This window comes from Passer montanus, unplaced genomic scaffold (assembly GCF_014805655.1).
Source record: "Passer montanus isolate IOZ18808 unplaced genomic scaffold, ASM1480565v1 scaffold80, whole genome shotgun sequence".
Taxonomy (NCBI): Eukaryota; Metazoa; Chordata; class Aves; order Passeriformes; family Passeridae; genus Passer; species Passer montanus.
This window is the reverse complement of record NW_024373257.1, coordinates 962,064-983,622: the sequence shown is the minus strand read 5'-3', so window position 1 is coordinate 983,622 and position 21,559 is coordinate 962,064. Positions and strand designations below refer to the sequence as shown.

The following is a 21,559-nucleotide window of genomic DNA, read 5'->3' as shown; positions in this document are numbered from 1 at the left end:
CACTGAGTAAAGAATTTAAAATGTCTACAAACCTCCACGTGTTACAAGTTGAGTGAAAACAAGTCAGCTATGTTGTTTCAGTTTTGTTTTTTTTTTTTCCCTTTCAGAGAACTGTGTTGCACTGAAATATGACTTTCATGTATGTCTGAACTCATCAACTGTTAAAACCTAAAAGAAGTTTAATTAGCCTTTGTTTAAGAAGAGAGCAGGCATCTGACCAAACCAAGAGAGGCAACACCACATGTTGCAGTTGTGTTTCTCTTGATAAGCCCTTAATTCTCTCTCTAGACAACTCTGTACAGAATACTGCCACATCTTTTAATTTAAACACAGCAGGTAATTAAGAACACAAAAGAGGGCCAGCAATGGAAACAAAGGGCTGCAAATCACAAAGACCAATTTCAGAGTTGTTGGTGAACTCATCTCATGTACCCTACTACACTCTTACTGTTCTAGGCACTGGAACAGTGGCCATCAGATGTCTTAGCTGTGCCAAGTAAAGTTATCTTGTCATCACTTGCTTTCTATTCCCGACCTTCCCATCTCCAGAAGAACTCTCCAATTGTAAGATTAGGACTATAGCCATAAAAGTCAATATAATGTACACCTCAATTTTCAATAAATGTACAAATAATTTATTTAAAATTCAAAACTCAGCAATACAAACAAAATACTTAAGAAACAATAAATCCAAAATGTAAACACTTATAGAAAATATATGAACTGTAGCAATTTAACCACCCACCATTCTTCACAGAAAACAGCAAGAAATAGAGAGACAAACCAATACCCAATTGTTCTTTTCTCCTCAAATTCTAGTTTAGAGGTAGAATACCACTGTGAAAGTCTCAAAAAAATTAATTCAGTAGAATTATGCTACAAATAAATTTGGCCCCTATACTTATAAACGTAATGAAGCCAGAAAAAAAGATCCTTACTGAGAGCTCTTGCACAATAAAATTTGGCATGGCACTTTCCAAGAGATAAAGCACCTTTCCTGATAAATACTGTTTTATGTTCTTGTAAGAAAGGGATCCTGTGCTTTTCCCATTACTGACAAAGAAAACATTTACAAATGGACAGACCAACTTTTTGGTAGGCATATAGAAAGCAAGTGTTTCTCAGTAACTTGTCCTAGAAAGCCAATCTGGGGGAAAAAAAAGAAGTGTAACTATTAAAAGAAGACATTTTGAAAGACTTTATGAATACTTGATGCATACTTATTTGGGTGGCACAGTCCTCAAGGGGAGGGGGAGGGAGCTAATACAACAGGAGAGGAAAAAAAAAAAGGAAGTGTCTTCTCCACTAGCAGGGAACTGACCAGTTTTTACATTTTATTGTCATTCAGTCAGTTTCCCCTAACAGCTACAATTTTATCCTCTTAGGAAAAAGTGTATCTGTGTGAGACACACTAGAACATCAAGTGCAGTAAAAATTACCCAGGTAATCTCAAATGAACATATACTCCATTTTTGTTCATCAGATAACCTGCTACAAGTAGAAACAAAAATTGGAATTCTCCAGACAATATATATATAAATTCATAAAAAAAAAACAGGAACAGTTTACAAGTTCAAATACAAACATTATTTAGAAAAAAACCCAACTTTTTAATATAGAGACTGGCTGCTAAGTGCATTATTTAAACTGCTGCATGCAAATAGTGGAACCTATGGTTGCTTAAGAAAGTTAACTATCAACAACTGTTAGGCTTCTGCAATTTAGTTTAGCAAGGATTTTCTCAAGTATTTGCTGAAGGACATTTGTGGTTTAGAAGCAGCAAAATAAAATCTGCCATCTTAATGTCTTCTTGCTTTATGGTATGTGGAACCACTTGTCCCAGCCTTCAGAAAAAGAGGCAAAAGAGTAATTCTACCACAGACTAGCTGAAAACAAGGTTTCATGTGCCAGGTACCACATTTGGGGCAAAACTACTTGTGTGATGCAGTTTAAATAGTCTGAGCTATATTTATCTGATTTTTCTGAAGTAAATTAAAGAAGCATTTCAACTGTACTCACAGCAGAGCTGGCAACATTACCTGGCAAATAACCAAGTGATCTCTCCCACTAATACTGGAGGATCAGCCCAGGACAAAACACAAGAGATAAGCTTTTCTTCTACAAAGTACATTCTTCTGCTGATCATGAAGCCTTTCAAAAGGAAAGAACACAATATTAACACAGGAACGTTTCAGGTCTATTTTAGGCCTTGCAATTTCTTTATGAAATTTCCATCACCTCCAAAAGAAAACTGTGCATCCCTACCCAGCTAAAAGAATATGACATACCTAGATTAAGGAAACTAACTTAAAGATGAGTAAATGCTAAGCCTATATTAAACTATGATACTTCCACATCATGATTTTTTGAAAGTTCAAAACAGGGCTGAAAGAAGACAATTTTAAGTATATATCCAGTTTTACTCCTTATTTTTCCACTGTAATCCCTCATTATGTCTTTCCCTGCATGTATTTTAATGGTCAGGATAAAAATATTTTCTGTATATACAAACTAATTACATTTAACTAATCCAAAACTTCACCATTCTTTGATTTCTCTATATTTAGGCAACTCATCTTCTACACATGCAAGATACTTTTAAGAACATTAGAAAAAATTTTCTAATATTTCACCGTTTCCCAAAAAAAAGTAAGATAAAGCTGAACATTTGTCGGTACATGCTTCACTGTACCTGCATAAAACCATTTTTTGTATATACAGGTTACACATTAGTAAGGACAACAGCTGACCTTAGCATTAGTTAAAGCAAGTTGTCTTGTCTTTGTGCTTGCAAGTTCTAATAACAAAAGGAAATACCAAGAAACATCTAGGGCTTCCATAAAAAAATTTACTTGCACTAAGTTTTCCCCCTCTGACAACTCCAAAATTAAAGTTGTTTTACCTCTTACTGTGCAGCAAAAGTGACAATCCAAAAGAGCAAAATACATCTGCTCCCTCAGTGTCTCCAGAAAGAGAAACAGTTATCCAGACAGTGGTCTAGTTTCTTCCAGGTCTTGCAATAAAGCACTCTGCCATGAAAGAGAACTCACACCTGACCACTGCCTCCAGAGTACAAGATCCAGAACTGTTTCAAAGACTGAAATAATTCCTTTTTCAATATGCAAAGAAGTCTCTTTGACGTTTGGGGGTTTTATAGAACATATTGGCATTCAAAGAGCTACGTCCTATGAACTGTAGATCCCCAGGCATGGCAGATTTAAAGCCAAGTTCAGCACCTTCAGAGGACGAGTGTATGATCCTGTGCACTACACACTGCTCTGCCCAGGTAATCAGACCTTGTGATACATTAATGCACCTGTACCATTTTCAATACCCAAGCACAACTGCACTCTAAGATCTAATTATGAATATGGTCATGCTGCAAATGTGCTGTAACTACATTCAGTTGGAAAGACATCACACTAAGAACCTACCAGTTCAGTTGTTCTGGGTTTTCTTTAATGCTCCCATATATGCAAGGCACAGTCAAAGGTCAGCCTGACTGCAGAAACAGCTCTTTGGAGAAGTTGGTGCCCTAGAACTTTTTTGGGGTGGGAGAAAAAGAGATGATGGCTACTCTATACAGAGAGGCAAGCTTTATTCTTCCAAGGTGAACTTCACCACTGGGAACATGGCTGGTACAAGTCCAATACACCATTTATGTTCTAAATAAAGGATATTTTGAGGCCTCAAGCAGATACTGGCCTCATACCAAACTCCTGAGTAGTGGCAAATTTCAGCTTGGAACCAAAAGCAGACATGCAACCAAAGCTTTCACAAAACTAAATTATTTTACATGGTAACATGGCCATAAGTCCTTTTAAAAGAGTGCTAGTTGGTTTTAGTGACACCATAGCATCAGAAGCTAGCCTGTGGATCCAGAGAATTACAATAAGCATGTATCTTTGTAACTAAGAAGTAAACATTAGCAAACTACTGCAACACTGGGCTTCCAGTACATGTTGCAAAATGCAACGGACCCCTGTAAATCACAACATCAACTTTTATTTCACTATTGTCCATCAGAAATCACATGGCAAAACAGATCTCCCTTATCACTGATGAAGTATACTAAGATACCTGATTGTTTTCCATTAAAAATCCCAACAGAGCAATGGCTGGATAAGATACAAAGCCTGCTGCTTTCCCAGTGTTTAAGTGAAAAGCATAGCCTAGGTATCTCAGCATATTTGCTAACAGGGAAGAAATAAAACTCTTTATCCACGTTTAATTAAAATGTCAACTACTGGACATACTGGGGAAAAAAAACTAACCAAAAAATCCAAGAGAGATATTAGGAAATGGTTAAGTCATGGCATTTGCTTTTAGTATTTATACCTTTAGATAGAAGTAATTGTGATGCATCAAACTCACTAATGTCTAGAAAGCCACCAAATCCAAATCCCACACAGACATTAGCATCCTAATGGAGCAAAACATATACCACCAAGTCTGCTGCTGTAACCCAGCAGGGCAGTCCTGGAAGTGACGTTCCCACATCACATGCCCTTCTGAAATACTTACTTAGTCCTGGCTGCTACTGGTTCCATTTTAAGTCCTACCTGAGAAGGCAGGGAAATTCAACCCCAGAGCAAACAAAGATCAAAGCTTGTTTGAAGCTCCCTGAGGTTTCTCTCCTGTAAGTCCTGGTTTCAGTGGGTATGTAAATGATCTAATTCCTCACCAGCAGCTTCAAGTTATTTACAAAAAAGTCACTGACTCGGACACTGGTTTTCTGGAATGCATCTTTGATACACTGACCAAGTTACTCTTGTTTAAGTCAAAAGAAGTCTGAAAAGCAACTTTTCATCTTTCTCAGAAGGCTGTATCCTGCCTATGACAGGATATACTGCCTGTATTGACTCAATTTCTTCCCATATTGTTTTCTTCTCTTTGCAAAATAAGAACTTAATCTTTCTTTGGAGGAAAAAACCAAACAAATACTTACTAACACATTCACCAAAGTGAATTTACAGCAAACACTACCACCACCACCCAATCTTCAGAATTAATTTAATGGAGGCCAGTTATTAGGATACCAGTTTTATGTTTGAAAATAAAGTGCATCATGATCGTCACTGAGAACTTTGCTGATTTCAGGTTAGCATAGTTAGTGTCAATCCTCAGCAACATCAACCAAATAGTAATTACAACATAAATTCATAACATGAGTCAAAATCTGAAACAGCACATATGAAAAATAAGTTCTGTATAAACAGGAAAAAGAAAGAAGAAGTGAAATGGAATCCCTAGTCCTTTGTGGAAATGATCCTATTATACAGCTATCCCAACATGCAGCATCTGAAACGAAGAATCACAGTCTGTTTGCTTCCCTTCTACTATTCCTGAATTCAGTTTGTAGCTTTCTGGTGGTGTCTGACAGATTTCACCTCGGACAGGGGAAGATGTGTCTTGAGGGAGCTCTACAGAGACAGTATCAGAGGAAGAATCTTGGCTTTCTGCTGACACAGACGTTTGTAGACAGCTGCCCTCCAATTCCTCATTGCAATCTGTGTCTTCATCAGCCTCTTCCAGCTGCTGAACAGATCTTAAATACTGTTCTATCAGTCCATTGTCCTGCACATTACTAGAGCTCTCTTTACTTTGCCCACACTCCCCAGGGCCATGCTCTCCATCTGAACAACACGCTAAAACAAAATTGCCACATTGTTTGATGGTTTCCATTGAAAGGGAGCTCTCACTTCCTTCAGCTAAGCTCTTTTCAGAACTACACAGTTCACTGGCATGAGTCTGATCAGCTGCAGAAGAATGAAAGCCAGAATCTGGGAACTGCAACGAAGACTTTTCCTGAAGAGCATCCTCACTAGCTGGAACTAACAAAGCAGAACTAACAGCTGGTGGGGTTTCTTGCTCCACTGTGGATGACTTAAGAGGTGGTTTGGATGAACATAAAGGATTGGCTGAAGGGATCACAGCACCACCTAAGTTCTGCGTCACTGAAAGCTGCCATTGTTGAAGGGATTTAACCTGTAAAGAGAAAAATTAATTATGAGATGCAGTTAAATGTATTTTGATTTCTAGTGGATTTCTTGCATTCAGCACACAAGCTCTAGTATAAAATCCAAGACCAAGTGACAAACAAAGGTTTCCTCTATCATTAGGGTAATTTTGTCCTTCTCACTGTGAAATCATGGCTTTTAAACCTACATGCCAAACACTGGCAGAGCACACAAGCTCCCAATTCAAGTACCTGAAGAAAAAGCAATCTGTTCTTAAAACCAGCAAGGACCTATCCATTTTTAAGAAAACAACCTTATTTTTGGAAGAAAAGCTTATTAAAAGGTATATTAACAACTTTCCTGCCTCAAAAATGAGTTGCTCAGAAGCAACACAGCTTGATATCATTTCATGTGCCATGGGCAGTTACATAATTCTTCACAGTCCTGCTTATGTTTATTTAGCTTTTCCTGCATTTTGTCTTCCTTCTCACACCAGGCCACTATTTAGTCTTTAGTAATAAAACCAGTGTTCTTGCACTAATGTTCTGAGGGTTATTTTCCCCCACAATATCAGTATAGCAGACAACACAGCAGTAAGAGTCTATTAAACCACCCAAATCATTGGAAAAACTGAACCATATTGACTGTCTCTACAGGATCTACAGTATGAAATAATGCAAATTCACATACAGGCACATTCAAATTCAAATTCCAAATTCACATTTAAGCAGAAAAACAAAAGGACTAAAATTACTTACCTGGTTCCAAAGAAATTTGATAGCTTCCTCCTGTACAAGCCTCTGCATTTTATCTTCCTCTCTTTCTTTTCTCAGTCTGCAAGAACACACATCCAAAATTTATGCAGCTTAAATAAGCAACATTTGGGTAACAAGAGCAACAAGAACACATCAAAATGCCTCCTTATATAACAGCACTTTTGAAAGATACAACAGAGCCTAACATTAAGAAATTACTGCAGTCTGGCTTGCCATAAATACCCAGCTGCTGACTTCAAGTTTCTTTTTCAGTTACATTTAAATTCTGCTTCCTTTTACTGCAGCACATTTGTTGGCTTGGCAATAATGTGTCTTTTTGCAAACTGAACCTGAGCTCTTATTTTTTCCTGCACAACCATCACCCCCCTACACACACCACATAGTACTTCTTCATTTCAAATTATGCTGTCCCACTGATATATGGATGGAGTACCATGTATAAGCATTAGGATTTTCTATAGGGTCACTGAGCACTCAACTTGATTTACAGAGCTTTTGTCACTTGTGATAGTGAAGAAAAAGAGCCTGTCAGACTGACTGATCCAGGCTGATCCAGAAAGATATTAAGTAAATCCAGAATTTTTGGTTGACAAATTGAGGAACTTTGGCCACGAACATGGATTCACAGGATCAAAAATTAAAACAGAACCAAATACAGTCACATTTTAAAATTGTATCATACAAGGTAGAGGAAATCCTTTTTACTAGCAACAGAATGACTCTCCATATTTACACTCAATTTATAGACACTAATTGTGACAAGACAAATAAAAAAAAATCCCACTCAGCAATTTCTATTCTGAAATATGCAAGTCCTGCTAAAATAGGAATAGAAAAATGTGTTCTAACCCAATCCACTTATAGAAGGCTCTTTGAGAGCATGAATGTGCAAAACTGTTTTTAGTTAGGAACTGATCCTGTAATGTAATCAGTTTTATGTTTCTGATGCTAGGTTCTACTGTGAGTAGTTGTATTATCTATATCTGTTCTGAAATACTCTGGAATTATGGTTATATTCAGACTTGCAAATACAGCATGACCTCAACTTACTTTTCTATTTCAGCTGTTAAGCAAATGATATGCTCCTGCATTCTGTGTAGTCGAATTTCATTCCGCACTTCCTTGGCTTGAGGATGGTGGTTCCTCGTGTAAAATCCTCTCCAGGAAGCTTGAAGCTTGGTAGCTGCTTCAGTCATCCTTTGCAGTTCAGATGCACCTTGATCAGCTGGTGCTGCACCTTGCACAGCCAGTGAACCAGACCTTTCTTCTGTCATCTGGTCAGGACAAAGAGTTTTTACTCCTGATTCAGCACCTAACAAGGTGCTGGGGTGACTGTGCAGAGCTCGGCCTTCAGAGGCCCCTACAGAGTTGCCAGTCTTTGCAGCCAGGCCAGCTGTTACCAGACCAGGAGCAGGCACCTGCAGGATTTCTTTGATATTCTCTTGCATTTCCACACTTCCTGCTGCTCTGTTAAGGTGCTCTCCTGTAACAGACAAAGCTTCTTGCTTTTTAGTTGTTTCCCTGTTATTAATATCTCTCACACCTTCAATCACTGTATCATCATCATCTTCTAGGCCCAAATTGATTCCATGTAGCTTCAGGTCTGAAGCAGGAGACACTGGAGACAATCCTGAAGCAACTGGCATGAAAGTAGACTCTGAGGATAAAAGGCTGCTGTTTAGTTTGTCTTCATCTGTCTGTACATCTTCGAGGTGTAGCTCCTTGGGAAAGCTTCTTTCATGAAGAAAAGTGTTCTTTACTGCATAGGAATGATCATTGTTTGCACTTGGTCCAACCCAAGAATTCCTCTGGATGACAGGTTCTAGATAGGCAGAAATGCACGTCATAGTGAGAGTATTTCAATAATGTTAATAGTTTGTTTAATTCATAGGGATTCCCAATTTGGTTTTGACAGTTAGCACCTGGGTGGGTAAGATGATCTAACATGTTAGTAATGATGAGCATTATTTCTGTATCAGGACAGTATTTACCACAGTAAACTTGGCAAACACTTGGGTACAAGAAATTACACAAACTGCACTTCCTTGGAGAATAAACTTGTATAAAATGCAAAAGTCAAAGTAGTAACTCGTATTTTGTTGGACAACCAGACTACTAGTATTGCAAGACACAAATAAGCATGAACTGGATTTTTTTTAGAAACAATGTGTAACTTCAGTTGAGAAAATAGAAGATCAATTAAAAAAACCCGTAACAGGTTCTGAAATTCCTTCCACAAAGTTACCTATGCTCAAAAGAAAAATATTTATTTCCACAGGTTAGACCACAGGTGTAGATAAGCTACTTACCCTTTTCAAGAACCATTGGTGATGGCTGGGCCAGGCCACTGTGTTCGTGAGCAACTGGCACTGTTTTGCTCGGAGCAGAAAACGTACGTGGTTCCTCATTTTGGTTTTCATGCATCAACTGCCTCTGGTGGAGTCTAAGCACAGAGTGCCAACAAAAGATTTTATGCTTCATTTAAACTTTCTTTTGTACAGAAAACATCTAAAAGAAACTATGAACTATTTCAAAAGAAACAAGTGATCAAAACATTCTAAAGGAGAGCCTTGTTATGCAGACTCCTAAACACACAAGACACTAACAGAACTACTCACAAAGTAAGAAATTGTAGTCTTTTCCTGCTCCCCTTCCTCCAGCCCCTCTTTCTTCACTACATGTAAAAAAAAAACCCAAAAACCAAACAACCAAAAAAACCCCATCAAAAATAAAAAACAAATTGTAGTCTTTTCCTGCTCCCCTTCCTCCAGCCCCTCTTTCTTCACTACATGTAAAAAAAAAAAAACCCCAAAAAACAAACAACCAAAAAAACCCCATCAAAAAATAAAAAAACCCATAACAAAAAAGGAGAAAAAAACCAAACAAAAACCAACCAAACAAAAACGAGAAAAAGCCCAACATGCAATTCTGACTATAGACTGAAAACCATGAGGTATTTCTACACACAAAGAAGGCATGCAGATATTTTAAGTGTCTAAAGTGGAATACATTATTTGTGTAGGTATAGAGGAGTTTGAGGAATGGTGGGAGTATCTTTTACATTTCAAAGTAAGTAATTCAAGGAATAGGTGCTCCTGTTACTAACAGCCTGAAATCCTAGTACAAATCAACAAATATTGCCACACACACAAAAAAAAAATCATCCTTTACAAACTCAGAGAACACACAGGTTGTTTCAGGCCAGCTAAATTAGAAGCTCAGGAGACAGAGGACAAAGTCAAGCTGTCCTATCAATCATACATGCATGCGCATATATACGGGTGAGGATTTGGGAGGATTGCTTTTTCTACAACTTTAAAACCAAGAAAGAACATCCCAACAATTAAAAAGTGGCTAATACACCAGTGTAACTAATAGTCCTCATTGACAATTAGAACAAAAGCTAGGCTCCTTTTTGAAGTTTTCATAGTTTTTTTGTGTGGCAATAAAAAAAAATCCCAGTGCATAGTTTGTTTATTTTAATCACAAATTACTTTCAGTATCCTACAAAGCACAGACTGAAAAATATGAAGGCATTTTCCCCTAGATGGCTCAGAAAGCACAAAAACACTTTTCCTGCTGCTGCCTTGCCTCTTATTCCCATCTAGGACACATCCTGTACCTCCACGGCACTTTGCATCTCCAGCCCTCACTGTTACTTTGAAATACTTAAAATGAAATCTTAATTATATATCTGATGTGTTAGATGTAGTAAGTTTCTTTCTTAGAGAATGTAATTGAGAACAAAGTTCTCACCTTTGCTTACTCAGTATTTTTTCCAGTTTGGCATCCTCTTCAGTCTGGAGTCCAAATGCAGATGTGAGAGGACAAACAGTAGCCAAGTACTGAACTAGCTGAACATGCTGCCCAGGTCGAAATGATCTTCCTTTCCCTTGACTGTAGAGCCACTCTGCTTTCAAACTGTTAGGAAGGGGGGAAATGGTTTTAAAAATGGCACCTTTAATAAACAGCATAGAAACAGTAACTCTGTTTTCACTACAGTTCTTCCAGTGGGTACCTACACTACAAATCTAAGAAAGACTTGGAACATGTGCAATGCCCAGGGAAAGTGCAATGTCATTATCAGAACAATGAATAATGTACTAATTCACTTAAGCATCGACGAAACAAAACAAGAAAAACCCACTTGTCCAAAATTGTGAAGTCTTTGCTTTGTGTGTAGTCTCTGTGCACTGAAAACACACTTGTCTCAATGAACTTAGCAGCAAAGCTTTCACAGAAACAGAGAAGTTCACAAAAATGTGCAAAACAGAGCACATATTGCTAAGAAGTATTCAGCAAGTCTGTTTTTCAAGTTAATTTCTGCCTGAGATTATTTAATATAATACATCTACATGTAATAATATAGTTAATACAGAACATCCCATTAATCATGAAAAAGAAGTCTAGAATTCCAACAGACAACTTTCCTGGGAACTCACAGCATGTTATGGTAAAACAGAAATAGAATTGGTTTACCTTCAACCAAAAGAAGGGCACCTTTTTATTTTAGTAACAGGGGAAAAAGGACATTCATTTCCTAGAAGGTTATGGTAAAACAGAAATAGAATTGGTTTACCTTCAACCAAAAGAAGGGCACTTTTTTATTTTAGTAACGGGAAAAAAGGACATTAATTTCCTAGAATATGTTAGTGTCCTGGACTGGAATGTGCTTATATTGGATAATATTTATGCTTGGACTGTTCTGATGTCAAAACTTTGTCATGCAGATATCATAGTGATATAACGAGCACAGTGATACAGTAACAAGTGATTTGAGCAAAATAATATTTAGCTAATTCATAACAAAAAAAAGCCAAATCTAGAAATACAAATCATGCTTATATAAGGGCAAGTTAGAGCCTCCCCAAGGACAACAGCTTTAACTCCTGCTGATTGTCACATTCTGCAAAGCCAAAGAGGCTGTAAAGAAAGGGTACCAGACCACTGGTGAACTGCTACCACACTTTTGCTTTGTAGAAGTGCTTCTGCGATTTGAGCAACAAAACAAAAGCTTAACCTCAGACTTCTAAGCAAACGAAATAATAATTCCAGTGTAACAGATGAAAAATTTAGCTAAAGCAATTTTAGCTTAGCCAAACTTCATGCAATAATTTTAGAGATTTAATGATACTATTATGTCACCTTTCCTTCTGAGAAATCACAAATCCATCGAGAACTTTAAGGTTCAGACACCAGCTGACAATATAAGGCCTGTAGTCAAAGCCAGGGACAGACGGTGTGGCCATCACACAAGGATTGTTCATAACTGACAGCTGCTCCAATTGGTGAAGAGAGGCCAGGAAACAAACCTCGAGAAAACAAGATACATTTGTTAACTGAGCAAAACATTCCACATTACTCCTAACTACAGCTGGACAGCTTGTGCAAAACAACAGAATGACAAATAAATCAAAAATCACATTCGATTTTTGAACACAAAGGACTATAAAGGACCTTCTATCAGCTACTGCCATTTCCCAATAATTCTTCTGTAAATGCTATTAGTCCTTGGAAAGTATTACCTTCTCTAAAAATTTGGGAATGGGGCTTTATGTATAGAAAGGTGTAGTATGAATCCAGTTTACTACAACAGCTGTTGGATTTTGAAAATAAACAAGGAAAAAAAAAAAGGGCAAGCCAAAAAGTTGGAGAAACCCTGTCCTGTTTTGAAAAGAAATTATTACCAAAAAATTGTCTTCTGACATGAAATCCAATCAAGAGTTTTGGCTGCTACTTATAATAAATCAAACAAACAAAACAATAAAGACAAAAGTCACAGGCAGATTATTTGTTTTTCTTACACATTTTGAAAAATATGTCAGTGGCAACAAGTGCAATTCAAACCTCTGGTCTAATACCAGCAGCTGCAGAAACTCTCTGCAGCATATAATCAGCTCAGCTTTCAACTTTTAGACAACTAGAAAAGATTAGGCCTAAAAGTAACATCCTTGAATAACAAAAACATAACAGAAAAAAGGCAAATTTCTTTCCAGACTAAATTTTAGAAGACACCACTAGCTTGTGCAGCTAATGCAAATATGGTTATTACATATAAACAATTAAACTATTAGAAGTTGGGTTGTTTCAAAGAAGAGAGCCCATTTTCAGTTACAACCTGAAAAAAATTGTTCAACTTCCTTCCTTCAGTCTACCTAAAGACAAGATGATCTGTCTTCTGTATCTTACCTCATTTAAGTCTCTGATTTCATTTTCTGCCAAAGAAAAGACAGTCAAACTCTGAGGTAGGCAAGAAGGGGCAGTGCGAAGTGAAGTTATAATATTTCCATGTAGCAACAGAGTCTATAAAATAAAAACACATGATCAAATAAATGTTTGATCAAAATCCACAGATTTCCTTTTCAGGTATCACCTGACAAAAATACAGTGCCAAAGAAGTATAAGTAAGACTTTCTGGTCACAGTTACAAAAAAAGTATTTGGAAACTTTTTTCTCTACAGTGTGCATGTTGAAAGAGTTAGAAGTATGGTTTTTTTGATTCTTGATAGGAGACAAGAGAACAAAGAGTTATGAAGAAGATATCACCATCATATCTTTATCAAAATCATCAGAGTGGCTATAGAAAAATCACTGCCTGAGCTCCTGAAACTTCAAAACAGTGAAGAGAATATTTACACACTTCCCTCTAGAAATTACAGTTAATGAATTAAAATGCTCCAAGAGCTAGTGTTCAAAGAGTGAATGTCTAAAGGCAGCAATTTTCAAAGCAAATTTCTTTGTGAATAGAATGCAATAAAAACAGAGATAGAACATCTACCTTCAGTGAGGTAAGCTTGGAGAGATCACCTAATTGAGCTATGTTATTGTCTGACAGATCGAGATGCTGAAGAGACACACAGGAATTGATTTGTTCGATGGCCTACAAAAATAAAGAAATCAGTTACTCACAGTAACCTTTTTTAGCTAGTAAATAAAGCCAGATATCAATAATTATAAATTCTTTTAAAAGATAAGCTGCCATCTTCTATTTCATAAGCCAGTAGACACAAAATATTAACATTATTGTTCCAATCAAAACATATTCAGATTTCTTTGCTGCATTTTCCAAATTTCTATAACACAAGATTCTGGTAAATGCAACAGACTAAATACTTTACCTTAATGTTATTTCCTGCCAAATTCAGCCATTCCAGGTGCACCAAATCCTTCAGCCCTTCCACGTACCCAATACTATTATGGGGCAAGTTGAGCACTCGGAGCTTGGTCAGTTTTGCTACACCCATCATTCGCACCAAGCGGTTGTTGGCTACAGAGAGCTGCAGACAGACACACAAAATAATCAGTTTTAACTATGCAGAGTAAGGTTTTACTTCTAGTAGTTAAAAATCTACTCCAAGAGATACTTGTTCAATCTACATATTTAATTTTCAAGTAAATGACATAGACAAAAAAAACTTGCAAGAGCCAGAAAATAAATTACTGATCAAAGAACGTGAGTCCTCACAGCTCACTCCACAAACTTAAGAGGAAATTCTCCTAGCAAAGCTAAATAAAGGAAAAAGAATGAGGAATTGTGTCATATGAAAACAAGGTTGTGATATCAAAATTGCCAATTCATTGTGCAAATTGCTGCCCCATTCCTGGTATAAAATTGCACTTACTGTCAATATGGCAGAGGACAAAAGGTATTTCACACAATTCTCAAACAGGTCCTGTGCTAATAGGCCTGTAAACCACAAGCATTTTTTAAAGTTTTTAAAGTCCTGACTAGACACACACTTCAGTAACATGATCACCAAGCTGGCAGTACGGTGAAAGTTTGTTGTAGCAACAAACCCCACCTCTGCCAACTCAGTGTAGCTGGTCTGTAGAAGTTATCAAGCAGCTTCCAGTCTATCCAGAAGAACTTTCACTGATAATACAAAGTTATATTTAGGGTTACAAACCTCATGTACTCAAAAACTAAGAAGTGTCAAAATTTGAGTTATCAATGACTTTTCTAAGTGTTCTTATGATGTCCCTCCCCCATTAGGATTTATTTAGCTAATTTTTAGTTACAGCCCCCTCCACTGTCAACTGCAGACCTTCACTGAAAGCAAAGCTTTCTACTTTAGTCAGCCATCATTTCTTTTTCTGTGAAGACAGTAAGTGCTAGCTTACTTCAATTACATAATATGACCTGAAGCAGAAGATGCTAACATCACGGCACGATTATTTGATAACAATTTCAAATCAAGGAACACTGACCTGCATCAGATTCCTGCATTTCTCCAAGTGTTCCAATTTAATTATCTGATTTTTGTCCAGAATCAGAGTCTGAGTGTTAGCATCACAGGGCAAGGTTGGACCCAGTTTTTGCAATCCTTGACCTGAGCAGTTGACTACCAAGCCTTAGAATATAAAAGGAGAAAAAAAAAAAACAAGAAAAAAAGAACCACAAAGTTTATATAAGAGAACATGTATGGGAAAAGCAAAGCAAGATAAAAAGATTTGGTTTATAATAGATGCAGGTAATTTGGGGAAATGGATTAACTTTCTTTTCCATGTAAAAATGAAGCAAATTACTTCAGCTTGAACACTTTAAGAGTAACTGATCCAGTTACTGGAAGATGTACATACCAGACACTGTCCCAGTTAAGAACTCTGGCAGAGTTCTTTCTTCTGGGAAAGTCACAACAGATCCTTTGAAGTGAGATACAGCAAAATTCTGGCAGCTAAATTTAAAGGTGTGATCCTCAAAACCCCCAATTTCAAAAGAAACTAAATTTTAAAATTCTTCAGAGAATTTAAGTTTTGAGCAGCTTGACAACTAATTATGTGTAAGCATTCTGTCTAAATTAAGAAGCCATTCGTGCAGCCATACTACAGTACTGGGGGCATTGGGAGGAACAAACTGTAAATTGGTCAGCATACCATTTACTTAATACAACACACAATTCAAATGTTCCATGCAAAAAGGGTCACTACGTAAAGTTAAAAGGCAAACATTTGCCATCTACAGGAAGCTTGAATCACTGGTACACAAAGTGACACCTGATAATCATAATTTTCATACACTAAGCCTCTGCTGTGTATTTGATGTACAAATATCACTGTAGTGCTTCTCCTCTTAATATCTGTTCAGTAAATGCTTCCTTTTTCAGTAACATATCCCAAATAATGTTCTCACTATATCAATATAATGCACATGTTAATATTACAGTTTATAGGTTTTTAGGGTTTAGTTACACTATGGTTGGAGACAAACATTTTTTGCATACTGTTTTGTCAGCTAGAGAACATGGATTTCTAGAAAAGATGTCTGACGACATTTATCATATTCCCATCGTTTTTTTCAAATCCATGGTTGCTCCAAGAGCTTTGGAGAGCAGCAAGGCAGAGCCAGCAACCATCACACTCCTGTCTTTGCACATTCAGGGAGAAAGTACCACTCGTTTCTCACTCAAGCAGTCACTTCTGCAACTGCTTGGTCACTTTAATTGACCAGACAAACTTTGCATCTGCTCATTTACCCAAGGGTTTGTTACAAAAATTCACAACTGACCCCTCCAACCTAGGAGAGAGGTAAGGACCCACAGAACTGAATTGCAAGAGTAATGCTTTTATTCATGCACATGAGGCGTCCCATTCAAACTGGGGCACTTGGAATGTGGCTTTACACACGGTTCTCTTAGATTTCCAGCATTCAAGTATAATGTGATCCGATGGCTACTTAACACACACAACTATTTGCAAAGAACCTGTATTTCTATGGCAACATCATCCACCTGCTTTGCTATTGAACTGGACATCCCTGCAGTCAGACTTGCTATAATCATTTCTCCATGATGCTGACAAAGGAAGGTTTTCACAGCGGTGTTAAACGTCCTAGGGTGCTGGCATTATTCCCTTGTCTGGGGGTATCCTTTATGAGCACCTTCAAGGTTCTGAAAAGCATAGGTCCCTCTTTCAACATTTGTCCTTCTTCTCTTTGCAACAAGCTTTAGTTTGCTTGCTTATGCATGGCAGTTCAGTACACAGCATGAATTATATATACACGTGTAACTCTAGAAAATTAATATGATTCCATTCTATAAAGACTCATTGATACACCTGGGCAACGAGTTTTTCCTAATAGGATATCAGGGCCCAGGAAAACATTTCAGAATTGCTTATTTCTCGTTTGCCAGGGACCAAGGAACTACACCCTCAGAAGTGGCCCTGTCCCCAAGACCTCTCAGCCCTCCCCTCTAGGGAAAACGGGCTCTATATCACTCAAATCCTCGCCTATAAAGGTTCTACAAGGCGGCGGGACCCTCCAGCACGATGGACAGCCGCTCCGTGCTCCGTGCCCCGATGCAGAGGCGCTCCTGAGGGCGGGAAGCGCCGCCCGCGCCGCCGCCCTCGCCCCGCGCTGCCCCGGCCGCTCCCAGCCCCGCGGGCCCTCCGAGGCCGGCTGAGAGCGGCGGCAGCCAAGCCCCGAGAGGAGGCCCCGCACCCCTCCGAGCCCCCCGGCGCCTTTCGGACCCGCAGCCCCCGGCCCCTGTCCGGGGCTGCCCTTACCCGCTCCGGCCGCCTCATCCCCGGCCCTGGCCGCAGCGCCGGCTGCCGCCATGCCCCGCGCTTGACAACACCGCCAGGCAACCGAGCGCCGATGGGCTGGGCCGAACAAGCTCCGCTACGGCAGCGCCGCGCCTTTTATGCCGGCTAGAGCGGCGGGTGCCGCGTCCGGGGCTGCGCCGGGGTAGCCCGGCCGGGCGAGCGCTCCGTGAAGCCGCGGCGGTGCGGCCGGGGCTCCCGTCGGGCCCCGCGCGCCGCTGCCGACACCGCCTCCCGGCGTGCCCTCCGCCTCTCCGGCCCCTCGCAGCCGCCGCCATCATGAAGTGAGCGCCCCGTCCGCCGCCATCCGGGGCCATCCGCCGCGGGGAGGCCGCCGCGGGGCCCCGGCCGCCTCCCCCGGGCACCTGCGCCCTCCCCTAACTCTTCTCTCCCGCGCAGGGTCGAGCTGTGCAGCTTCAGCGGGTACAAGATCTACCCGGGCCATGGCCGCCGCTACGCCCGCACGGACGGGAAGGTGAGGCCGGGGCGAGCCCCGGGGCCGGGCGGGAGCGGGCCCTGCGGAGGGGAGGGCCCTGCGGAGGGGAGGGCCCTGCGGGCGGGAGAGCGGCCGGGCGGTGCGCGGGGAGCGGGGGCCGCGCCTCTGGGACTGTCCGGAGGCTCCGGTAGTGCTGATGTGAGGTCTGCCCGAGTCGTTCGTATCGAGCTGTGTGAAAGCAGCATCGGCGTGCAGTGCCGTGGCTGCTCCGCAGGAGATCCGTGCTGTGCTGTAGCTTGGTTTTAGAATGCAGTTTCCAAAAGGAGTCTTAAAGAAGCTGGTGTAATGTACCACAATTGTGTAGAAAATGCTGCTTAGACGTCCTGCATCAAATGTTAAGATTCGCTGGAGCCAACAGCTGGTCTCCCAAATTAAGTGAGTAGAAATCTTTAAGGTAAAATTGGGTGGAGAGCCCTTTCAAGCTGTCATGTCATACGCAGACAGGGTTGTCCCTACCTGTGAAAGGACGGCTGTGCTTTTGAGTGTCCCAGTACAGTCATCTTTCTCTCTGGAATTCCCAGCAAAATGACCAGGAGATTGACTGGTTGAATTCTTGTGAGCGCTCCTGAGAATTAGGTTGTACTTTAAATGGAATTATATAGCTAATAACAAACCAGCTTGCACATTCTGCCTGTTGTTTTAGACAGACGGGTTAGTGTCACTATGCAAGGGGGAATCGGGTGGAGCATTGGTCTCCCTGTGTTCCCTAGGCCAAGTTTTGAGTCCCTCCCACACACAGGAAGTACATTGTTGCTTGAGGACAGACACTTGGAAAGTGATGCTGGACACAGCTATTCATGCTGTGCCTGAAGCACACAGCAGCACTGGATGCAAGTGGTAATTTGAACTTTTTTTCAGAAAAATGAAGATACTTCAGAATCCCTTGCAAGACTTCGGTTTGACCAATGTAACAGAAGACAAAACTTGAGATTTCTTGAATTATTTTACAAAATTTTGAATAGTCAGAGCGGTATTTAAGAACTCCAGAAACAACAATATTGAAAAACACTGACTCAAAGAATACTTAATGCAAACTGTGATAATGCCTGTCATGGAAACAAAGCTTACACAAAACGTTTTGCCTTCCCAGGTTTTTCAGTTCTTGAATGCAAAATGTGAGTCTGCATTCCTTTCCAAGAGAAACCCTCGTCAGATCAACTGGACTGTTCTGTACAGGCGTAAGCACAAGAAGGGACAGTCAGTAAGTACATGCCAGCTAATGGCACTGGAATTTGGTGACCAAAAGATGTGGTCCATGGTCTGTTAGAGGTCACTTAAGTGTGCCAGTGTTCAGCAGAAGCACGACCCATGTTACCAGGATGAAGACTAGTTAATAATGGTGAAAATGTGAGTGCAGTTACATGAGTTTATACACCACTTCAGCAAAAACATTGTATTGTGTTGTAGCACTTTTTTGAGAGACCACTCAGAGCCACAGTATGTTCAGTAGATCTTAATAATTGTAGGAATGGCATGTGTTTAAAAGTTAGTTTTAGGGAAGGTGGGTAAATGCTGTTTAATATGCATACTTCATAGAAGTTTGGACTTGTAAACTTCCTCAATGGTGACAGCACAGGGAGCTGATTTTGGGGTTAGAGGGGCAGGGATGATACTCCTGATATACTCTCCTTGAAAACTTTGGGCTGTAGCTTAGCATGAGGTCTTTCCCTAGGCAGCTGTCATTGCATTAAAAGGATAAATCATGAAGGCATGTAGCATGAGGTATGCTGGAGTGCTCTTGTTTAAACTTGCACAGCAGAGGAGCTTTGGGAAAGCCCCACATCAGTGCAATATCTGTGTTCTTGTCAGTTTGGTTGATGGCTTACACTGCTCCCCAGCACCTGATCCACTTCAATAGGTGTGGAGTGTTTTCCTTTCAGAAGACACCATTGAAGGTTTATCCTTCCCCCCCTTTTTTTCTTCTGAGAGGTACAGCTGGTGGAACTTCTAACATTCTTTTAAAATACTTTTTTTTGTACTTTGCTGTAGAAGATACAGGGTCTATCTAATATGTGTGTCTCCAACACTGATAGCTGGACAGCTGGGGAGCCAACCAAGGATTGTTGGTAGTAACACACTGTGAAAAGTACAGGATGTGGGTGGAGAAGGGGCCATGTGGAGGTGGGGCAGCACTTCTCTGTACCCAACAGGAGGATCCTCTACAGTGAGGAGTAAAATTCTACTATAGTGTACAGTTTCAAACAGCTTCAGTTTGAGTAGCAGCTTGTTTTCGTAATTGTCTTTAGCCACGTATTTAACATCTTGTGATGCTAATTGTCTCTGTTTGTCTCCTGCCCTCTTAGGAAGAGGTGTTCGTAATTGTCTTTAGCCACGTATTTAACATCTTGTGATGCTAATTGTCTCTGTCTCCTGCCCTCTTAGGAAGAGGTCCAGAAGAAGCGCACGCGCCGTGCCGTGAAGTTCCAGAGAGCCATCACTGGTGCCTCTCTGGCTGAGATTATGGCCAAGCGAAACCAGAAGCCCGAAGTACGGAAGGCGCAGAGGGAACAAGCTATTAGGTGAGAAGTCAGATCAGTGGAGCTATCCCAGGCTTTTCAAATATTACAGTACTTTTCATATAAAAGCCTAAACTCTAGGCGAGCTCTGTGTTTTTATAAGATTTTCTTGTGGGTTTTTTTGTTTGTTTTTAATCTGTATATTTGTATGTAATACTGAGTAATCTTGGCAAGCGATAGTGGCAGCAGAGAAGGATTTCTCCTTGCCTTTTCCCTTTGCACCTTTGTCACTCACAGTTCCGCTGTCTCTGTAGAGATTCCTTCAGGGCATAGTGAATATCGAGGAGAAATCTGCAGTAATGCATTCCATTCCTGATCCTGGGAAGCTCTTACAGTGCTGATAGCTGATACAAGGAAACAGTGAATGGCAGACATGGATAACTTCCACTTTTTCTATGAATTAACAGGGCTGCAAAGGAAGCCAAGAAGGCAAAGCAGGCAACCAAGAAAACGGCTGTTTCTGCTGCAAAGGTGAGATGTAATAGGCAAATAGAAATTATAAAATGGAATACACCATGTTGCAACATGACACACAATTAATTGGAAATTCCTGTTTATGTTTTGAGGAAGCATTTTTGTGACTTTCTGATGTGAAAGCTCCTTGACTGAACTTCTGTACTAAAGTTAAGCATACCCAAACAGCTGCATAGAATGAATCTTTTTTACAGAATAAGTAAATATTACAGGAAATCGATTCTCTGACCTAATATCAGAAATAATTAATAGATAAAAACTTGTTTGAATGTGACATCTTCACTACTGCATAGAATGAATCTTTTTTACAGAATAAGTAAATATTACAGGAAATCAATTCTGTGACCTAATGTCAGAAATAATTAATAGATAAATTTGTTTGACTGTGACATCTTCACTGTCTAGGAACTTGGTAACAATATATTGATGAGTGCTACCATGTGTTTCATTAACACTTCTGAATTAATTCCTTATGTTGGCTTAGTGCTATGTGTGTAAACAAATGATAACATGATCCCAGTATTACAGTTTGCAGTTCTAGTCTGATCTGATTTCTGTCAAGAGTACATACAGGGATACTTTTAGAACTGCAGATGAATAGCTTCTTTTCACTCATACTTCATTATTTCTCTACAGGCCCCTACGAAGGCAGCACCTAAGCAGAAGATTGTGAAACCAGTCAAGGTTTCTGCTCCCCGTGTTGGTGGAAAGCGCTAACTTGCCAAACTGTTGGTCGTGCTGAATAAACATCTGATGGAATTACGTTACTTGTGCCATGGTCTGCTCAGCTGTGCGAGA

At 39.9% G+C, this 21,559-nt stretch overlaps 2 protein-coding genes across 2 annotated transcripts; one reads left to right on the top strand and one right to left on the bottom strand.

Moving 5' to 3' along the window:
- Positions 1-612: 612 nt before the first annotated feature.
- On the bottom strand, positions 613-17,291 carry CEP97 (centrosomal protein 97). The gene is made up of 11 exons (XM_039732709.1): positions 17,240-17,291; positions 14,945-15,087; positions 13,855-14,013; positions 13,515-13,616; positions 12,926-13,039; positions 11,882-12,048; positions 10,493-10,657; positions 9,046-9,179; positions 7,787-8,558; positions 6,719-6,794; positions 613-5,988 (listed from the first exon to the last, which is right to left on the bottom strand). The coding sequence occupies exons 1-11, from the start codon at positions 17,289-17,291 to the stop codon at positions 5,275-5,277; spliced, it is 2,598 nt and encodes an 865-aa protein (XP_039588643.1). The 3' UTR covers positions 613-5,274.
- A 188-nt stretch (positions 17,292-17,479) lies between these two features.
- RPL24 (ribosomal protein L24) lies at positions 17,480-21,528 on the top strand. The gene is made up of 6 exons (XM_039732711.1): positions 17,480-17,559; positions 17,675-17,750; positions 18,862-18,972; positions 20,154-20,290; positions 20,695-20,758; positions 21,398-21,528. The coding sequence occupies exons 1-6, from the start codon at positions 17,555-17,557 to the stop codon at positions 21,476-21,478; spliced, it is 474 nt and encodes a 157-aa protein (XP_039588645.1). The 5' UTR covers positions 17,480-17,554; the 3' UTR covers positions 21,479-21,528.
- The last annotated feature ends 31 nt before the right edge of the window (positions 21,529-21,559 follow it).